Consider the following 9,102-nt stretch of genomic DNA (forward strand, 5'->3'; position numbering starts at 1 on the left):
TTAAATCTGTATTTTAAAAAAATACTTTGTTCGTCTTTACGTCTGGTTTCTTACTTACCCCCCCCCCCTCTCTCTCTCTCTCTCTCTCTCTCTATCTCTCTCTCTCTCTCTCTCTCTCTCTCTCTCTCTCTTCTCTCTCAATCTCTCATTCCCTGACTGTTTCTCTTCCATTCTTTTACACAAACAATTGAAAACCAGCCTGCGTTTGTCTCTTTCTGGCAAAAAAAAAAATAAAAAAAAAAAAAAAAAATAAAAAAAAAATCGCGCCTCACATGAGTTATGTACCCTCCTACATTGCCAATGTTACGATTGGCTTGAAACATTTTGTAAACGCGTTTTGAGTACATTAAGTGGATATTGCTCAATATAAAAAAAAAGTTTTTGCTTTAGTCGTGCAACTTCCTGAAATCAAACGAAGTCAGTCTTGCAGTTTCATCACACATGAATTTCACACAAAAAATGCCATAGACATTCCTTAACATCTGAGACGTCAATCTACATAATTTAAGTTCGCTTTAATGATGTAAAGTATAACATATCTATATACATAGAAATCAACAAAATAGAAATGAAATACATAAAGCAATAGACAAATCACATTTCTCCTTTGGTTAGATACTTATCTAGATAGTTGAAGGTAATAAAAAGAGGCGATATATTATGCTGGTCATCTTCGTCCTTTTCGCGCATCATGAAGATGTAGAGTTCCAAAAACAGCATCACTTTTGCTGTTACCAGTAGACTACAAAGTAAGCCCGTCCAATACCTCACTCAAAGAGTTCAAGCAATAAACAATAATAATATCTGTCATATACTTATAGGAAAGCATACGTAGAATATTCTGGAACTATTATTTAATTAAACAGTTGACTGAAAACAAAAATGTGCACTTCCTGAGAACGGCGGGATATTCTAGTTGAATGAATAATCTTTCAAACAGTTCATCGACACCACCATTTACCTTAAGTAAGTGGAGAAAATGAAGGTGAACGAATCCTTCCGTGAATCCTTCCAGTAGACAATAATATAACATTAATCGGCTTCGTAATGGGCTCATATAGGCTTCATAAAAGAATAACAACATAAATAATTTACCATCGATTACAACACGTGTGACTGTTTTTATCTTTTAAAAAATAGTTTTGTATAATAATTTCCTTGTCGTACCCTACTATAATCTGTTGAAGATTGCAGTTTGTTATTTTATGGAGCAACACATTTATAATTTTTTTGAAGAAAATATAAGCTCCGTTTTATCTATTCACATCAGATTAGGACAATCTTTATACATTGAATTAGGGATAGTTTATAGAACTTCCAAGTGTTGGTGAAATTTATCTTTCTATAAACATCCTTTGTATCATATGAACATTGCGGTTTTTTTTGTTTTTCCCTTTAACTGTCCTCTGTGACAGAGAGCTCTTCATCCTCGTCGTCGGAAGTGCAGTGCTCGTCATCATCGTGGTCAATGTAAGTCATAAGGTCACTTCCGTCTTCACCTCTCCCAGCATCCCCTGGATGGGAACCGGAAGAGCCGCCATCTTCCTCTGCCTTCATGCGTTTGTGCTTGGTTCGACGGTTCTGGAACCACACTTTGACCTGTTTGGGACGAGAAAAATGATATCACTACGTTAGTTATTACAGGACAAATGGCATTTCAGTCTCTAGAGTCCCAAATCAAATATAAAAACTCGCCATATAAGCGTCATGTTGTGTTGCTGTTGGCTTGGAACCTTCAAAAGCCTTTTCTAAGCATTTAGATGTTATATTTCCAGATAAAAGTTCATGTGATGTTTAAAAAAAAGGTATATAACTTTGCATTAAAATATACATCGAATGGTACCAGAAATGAAATAAAGCAGCAAAGGAAATCACACGCGCTCGCAAGCAAACACATTTAAAAGCAAACATAGAAATCTTACATCTGGAAATTTGGACAGTCAAGTGATGTATCCATTACATGCCTTTTTTATTATTGGTTTATTTGTATTGTTTCTTTCATATTTCTCTCTCTCTCTCGCTCTTTTTTTATGTCATTCTTTTTGTTCTGATTTTTCTTCTTTAATGGTTGTTGTTGGGAGGTTGGGGGCGGGGGGCGGAGAAGAAGTGATTTTTATATTTTTTTGTAAGTAATTTTTGAAAGGGGAAATTAGCTGATCTAATAGCCACAATGATACATTATAAATGGACAGACTCCGATTGATTTTTAGAGGGACACCATATCTTAAACGGTGAGCATTGATAGGGGCGGTAATTACAAAGTTATCACAGAGGCATAAGGCGTGATTATCTCCCCTTGATAGAAACCAGACACGAAAGTGGAGATGGTTTATAGCCGCCATTAGGATCTTGTTTGTGGTGTAGTTATTTGATATCGTTGCTCCCATTGTGTGGGATGTGGTTGGATTGCATCCATTATCCAGGCAGCTTTGTGGATGAAGCATCAGAACGAATGCATGTCAAGATGATTGGATGGGAGGTGAGATGTTCCTTGAATTTAAGATTTTTTAAAAATCAAAAACAACAAACAAAGCAAAACAGATAAAACGAGGAAGAAAAAAGAATTTTCACGAATTACACTTTTTTTTTGTTTGTTAGTTGCAAGTTTGCTTGAAGATTAAAAAAAAAATACTTTTTGTATGGTCATTTGAGATTATTTTAGTAACTGTAAAAAAAAAAATATATATATAGCGTTGTTTATAATTTAATTTAGTTTCAAGTAGGAATTGCTTCAATTGCGTTTTTATATTATCCAACCTTTCAAATGAACATTGTAAAATACTGGAGTTGTATTGTTAAATCGCTCAAAGACACATTGTTTTCCTTGTGTAGAAACTTAAGTTTAAAGCTTGTGCCATAGAAGAAAAAAAATCTTTGTATCTTTAAATTTATGTTCAACTTTATATACAAATTATCATCATAATAGGGAAGAAAAGTCGTGTCGTCACACATACTACTTTTTTGGCTCCTAATTCCTTGGTAGTGTCTATGTAACCAATCCTTCGGAGGATGTTACGTATTGAATCATAAGGTGGCATGACAATTTTAGTAGGTGGAATGTGAAGACAGATTCTAAGAATTACGAGACATGAAAGAGCGAGGATGGATGGTCTTTATTGACGACCAGTATAGAAAATAGGATGCCATCAATCTGAAACCAGAAGATCATTTACACCGGATTCAGTACCCAGAAGAGTAATTTTACTCTTCCAGCAATGAGCTAAAAAAATAGTTGTTTTTTTTTTGTTGTTGTTGTTTTTTAAATTTTGTTATTTTGTTGTTTTTTTGACATCACGTTTTCTTCCCCACTGATGTCAGTTCTTCCTAGATGCTATTCTAAACGTCTTCTCCCATGGTGTTTATAATATAATATTTAACACAATTTACCCAGACACACACCAGCATAATTTCTCACTTTTGATATTCCCAATCGCAATCAGTCTCCAATTCTAAACTCATTTTTCTACAATTACTGACAAAGCATTTGTCAATGTCGGCATTAAAACGACGCCATTTTTGCGGTCGTCACGTGTCGCTAATGATGCAATTTGAGCTCTTTGATTGGTTCATTTCAACGTGTCGCTTCGTTGGGCATTCTCTACTCTAACTCCCTGAAGATTTCCTGGTGGCGCGGTGTTCTGACTACTTGAAAGATTCTTAAACGGCTGCAATGGTCCATATCGCTTGCGGGTAAAGACAACTGCAATTATATCTCTGTAGTTCTGTAGTTCTAAGAGCTTTTAACGAAGAAAAAGAACGAGTTTGAACACAAATGAATACGAGCATGAAGATGGTGCAGACGGTGGACGCTATGATAATGGAAAAAAGATTGCGATAGAAGAAGGGGACGGAGATGAAGAAGAAGAAGAAGAAGAAGGAGGAGGAGGAGGAGGAGGAGGAGGAGGAGGAGGAGGAGGAGGAGGAGGAGGAGGAGGAGGAGGAGGAGGAGGAAGAGGAGGGGGGTGAGAGTTGAAAGGAGGTTGAGGAAAACTTTAGGTTAAACCGATAAACAAATGCTTGGTGCCTACTCTAGTGGTAGGTTACGATAGTAAGATGCTTTCCGCTACATCTAATTTAACCCATCTAGTCACGGTACCAGGTGTACAGAAAGCAGGGATCACTAAGAAAATGTTAACTTTGAGAGGATTAAGCCTGGTTTTCGTTTGTGTCCAAAGCGAGCTGTATTCATTCATCTACTGAGACCCCTGGTTAGGATGGAAGAATACATTATAGAAAGAGAAGAATGAATGGGGAGGAGAATATTATGGGAAGAGTAGAAGATAAGTGGGTGGGTCAGTAATTGTGTGATATGTTGTGTGCCTTGAGGATGTTTAGACAAAGCTTTGGAAGAACGACGAGAATCAAAAACGATTGCAGGCTCTCTTGGGATCCTCTTGTCATGTTTCGGCAAATTTGAGTTGTTATTGATGCGCGGTGGTTTGATGGTGAGCATGATTGATGACTTGGATGGCTATACACTGTTGATTGTTGATGTGATTGACACGCGTGTGCCAAATCGAGATGAGAGTTACAGGATCTTTATCATTTGATGTTTCTTGAGAGATTGCGTGAAACGATCACAAATAGTTAAAAACACCACTAAAGTTTTCGTATCTTAAAACAAACAAACAGAGAAACAAGTTCACCTTTCGGATGCCCCCCGGTTTGATAGCATTTGTAAGTTAGCTTTTTGTTTGGTTATTTGTTTTTTTGTTTTTTTTAAATGTTGTTTTGAAGTTTAAATCCTTTTTTTTTTGTTTGTTTGTTTGTTTGTTTGTTTGTTTATTTGTTTTTGTTTCCCGAAGGGGGAATAATTGAAACATGACAAGTCTTTTTAGAGCCTGCAGTCAAGATGACTTTTTATGTAGCATTGATATAGAGGGCCCGTATGGTGAAAACAATGCAACTTCACTCATTTTCATATTTTAAAAGGCCCCTTTTTGTTTCATGATCACAATTTCGATGCAAGCATTTTGGAAGTAAAAGTCATCATCATTATTTACATGTTTGGGTTTTTATGAGGAAGATTATGATATCATTAAATCATGCTATGCTGTTCGAACAATGGTCGAGTTACTATAATGGTTTATCCCGCGCATAATTAAATCGTAAATTAGGTCAGGACAATTGTAATTTGATAGACTAATGATTATATGAGGAGTAATAAAACTTGGGAAAGAGGGGACATGTTATTTAATGTGAAAACCAGTATCATTACTAATAAGCACGATATAATATTGTTTAATTATAGGGGTTTTATAGCTCAGTTGATGGAGCACCCATCTCATGGGTATAGGGACTGGTTTCATCTCAGGTGAAACAAGGTGTTTACATTATTTATTTATTTATTCATTCATTTATTTTTCATCTATCTATCTATCTATCTATCTATCTATCTATCTATCTATCTATCTATCTATCTATCTATCTATCTATCTATCTATCTATCTATCTATCTATCTATCTATCTATCTATCTATCTATCTATCTATCTATCTATTTTTTTATTTATTTATTTATTCGTTCATTTATTTATTTACTATTTCTCTATCTACTAATCTTTTTATTAATTTGTCTACCTTATTTAACATTTTACTTATTTATTTTTTAATCTACTGATTTATTTCATATATATATATATATATATATATATATATATATATATATATATATATATATATATATATATATATATATATATATATATATATATATATATATATATATATATATATATATATTGGGGTCTTTTTTAATCCGAACCTTTGTCCATCCAGTAGTAAGTGGGTTATATGTATGTTTGGTCTGACTGAAAGTAGTTTGTGATACACATGCTCCTACCCTTAGCATGTCCTATTCAATGGTTACATGCAATTCTTAATATACATATTTCTATTTCAATCAGTGCCAGTGGTTGTCAGGAGTCACTTCAGTACTGACGCTCTTACAATATCATTCCCTTCCTAAATATAGGTACTCATTCACGCCTCACTCGAGTGGAATAATGTGTTTTAACTGCTTTGCCCAAGGACACACGTCTGGACCAGAAGATTTTCAACTATAACGGTTATCTATCCGCTACTGGCCAGGCTAAAGAATGTTACTGGCGGTATTGAAACCAGGGCAAACTCCGGTTCCGTGATGATGATGATGATGATGATGATGATGATGATGATGATGATGATGATGATGATGATGATGATGATGATAATGAAAATGATGATGAGGGTGATGAAGAATATGATGATGTTGTTGTTGATGATGATGATGATGATGATGATGATGATGATGATGATGATGATGATGATGATGATGATAATTATGATGATGATGATAAAATGGTGATTATAAGGATATGGAGGTGTTGGAGGGGGAGGAGGAAAAGGAGGTATGAGGAAGGGATTGTGCAGATGTACTGATGATACAACAACAACGACAGTAATACCTTGAAATAATTTGCGTTGTATTTTACATTGTATTGCTTTATAAAATGCTGTGGGTCTCAGTTTAACTCGCTTTCACTAATACTAAATGCATAAAGGAATGCATTAGGTGACAATGTTAACAGATAATTAATACTGGTAACACGGTTATGTTACATCATTATTTCATTAACATTCTTTTTACGATTCTGATATAGCATTTGGTGCCAACAAAAAAGAAAACAAAAAACAAACAAAAATACCAACCCCTCTCCCCACCCCAAATAGAGTAAAAAAGAAAAATACACCTTTATATTCTCATTATTCATTTTTCCTTACCTTCCGTTTTACAAATTTATAATTTTGCTATTATTTTTTTTTTCTTCTAAACGGAGAGAGCTATAAATTGACTTAATTCTTTGGGTCTTGCATCAATCAATTCATTATGGTAATTAGGTGTCTCGTTCCATGCTTAATGCGGGTTAATATGTTACATTTGCCGGTAGGGTTTCAAAATTAAATTCAATGAATAGGGGTGAACACCCGTGCTAATAGGCAAAGTATCCTTCTTAAAGTTGAAATGTTGTTATCTCATACGAATTTGTGTTAATTTAAGAAGAGAAATAACGATGATTGTTCTCCCTACCCCCCCCCCCCCTTCTCTCTCTCTCTCTCTCTCTCTCTCTCTCTCTCTCTCTCTTTTTTTTTTTTCTTTCTTCTCACTGTCTATTTTACCTATCTATCTATCTATCTATCTATCTATCTATCTATCTATCTATCTATCTATCTATCTATCTATCTATCTATCTATCTATCTATCTATCTATCTATCTATCAATCTATATATATATAAGAATATAAAAAGAATTTAGAGCGAGATAGATATATAGACAGATAAATAGATAGATAGATAGATAGATAGATAGATAGATAGATAGATAGATAGATAGATAGATAGAGAGAGAGAGAGACTGAGAGATATCCCTTTCTCTCTCAGTCTTTCTCTCTCTCTCTCTCTCTCTCTCTCTCTATCTATCTATCTACCTATCTATCTATCTATATATCTCTCTGTTTATCTATCTATCTCGCTCTAAATTCTTTTTTGGAAGTCTCAGATAGAGATAGAGAAATAAACACCAATTGTATGCTTAGGAATTGTAAAAAAATAAAATAAATGTAAAACGGACAGGATTTGAGTCTTAAGAAACCCATTCTAATTATGTTTTAACACAACCATGATAATAGTGGCAGCTATTTCATCTCTTTAATGGTATCAATTCATTGGGTTCTCACACCCACAACACTGGAAATAAATTGCTGCCCTTTGCTGAAGAGGTCAAATGCTAAAGGTTGACGTATAATGTTAATAAAGGGAGGGGGTGAATGAGGTAGGTGGTGGTGGTGGTGGTGGTGGGAGGAGGATGATAAAGACAGTTAGACGAAAAATTAATGGAACCCTGAGATACTGCCAGACAACCGAAACGGTGCCCTGCAGGCTGATAGCCCAGGGGCAGAACCTCTTTGATGGAGATCAAAACCTTTCACGGAATCTGCTCCAGTCTCGATTGTCTGTTACTGGGCGTAGTGATAGCTTGTCATTACTAAAAGCAGAACACAGGGTGTATGATAACTGGAAGAGCGGGGATGACAACGAGTTAAGGGCGTGTGTTAGCGTGTGCGCGTGCCTTATGAGTAAGCAGTGTGGGCAATGTGGTCTGTTTCTTTCTATTTCTATCTCACCACTCGCATGTTTTATCTGGTAAATTATAGGCTTCTCTGGTTCAACCTACGTCTATTATGTATGAAGTACTCTTTCGACCCTTTATTTTCAGTTATATTTACCTCCCCGTCCAAACACACACACACACACACACACACACACACATACATACATACACACACACACACACACACACACACACACAACTATATTGCAACCATCAAGATATCATATCCGGGTACTGACGATGCTCAACAATGGTTGATTTTGTTACAAGAGGAGATTCCGTATATCTGAGCAACAGCCACGCCAGATATTATGTCGTGTTCATTCTAATCATTTGTGAAAAAAATAGTCTTCAGAAATCATCCAAATGTGAAAAAAAAAACAAAAAAAAAAAACAAACCTGTCATCAATGAAAAAATTGATTATATTTATGACTATTCTTTGACATTATGGCATTTAAAATACGTGCATAAGTTTAAAGCAAAAAAAAAAAAACCACAAGATTGTTAAAACAAAGAAGAGCACATCCACTATAAATCATCCTTTTGGGATGGTCTGTTTTCGCATTGAAAACAGGCAACGTGAGTACCTCTACATGCTCACGAATTGAGATAATTGATAATGATGGGTTTCTGTGTCTGTTTCTGGTAGGATTAAAGTGTAGGCAATTATAACATATTACATTGGCCGTAAAGTGGCAAATTTTTTGGGTTTTTTGTTTTGTTTTGGTTTTTAAGCCCTGATAATGTTGTATTTGGCAAAGGCCGTACATTAAACAGAGAAAATAATCTATTAAATTTAAAGCAAAAATAGACCCAGCTTAAAAACAACAAAAACAACAACAACAACAACAACAAAAAAAAGATAGCACAATTTTTGAGTTGTTTTAAAACCAAACGACTGCTCACTTATAGAAGTATAGAAAGCTTGCTGTGGGCAACGATCATGCATATT

At 35.0% G+C, this 9,102-nt stretch overlaps 1 protein-coding gene across 1 annotated transcript in view; it reads right to left on the minus strand.

Annotated features, from left to right (window-relative positions):
- Nucleotides 1-361: 361 nt before the first annotated feature.
- LOC144964850 (uncharacterized) overlaps nucleotides 362-9,102 on the minus strand; it is a 30,704-nt gene continuing 21,963 nt past the window's right edge. The window contains exon 4 of the mRNA XM_078899560.1: nucleotides 362-1,599. Coding sequence (XP_078755686.1) covers nucleotides 1,396-1,599 — 204 coding nt within the window. The 3' untranslated portion in view covers nucleotides 362-1,395. The remainder of the gene's footprint in view (nucleotides 1,600-9,102) is intronic.

This window comes from Berghia stephanieae, chromosome 2 (assembly GCF_034508935.2).
Source record: "Berghia stephanieae isolate SIO BIC M18660-M18661 chromosome 2, UCSD_Bste_1.3, whole genome shotgun sequence".
In the NCBI taxonomy this organism is placed as follows: Eukaryota; Metazoa; Mollusca; class Gastropoda; order Nudibranchia; family Aeolidiidae; genus Berghia; species Berghia stephanieae.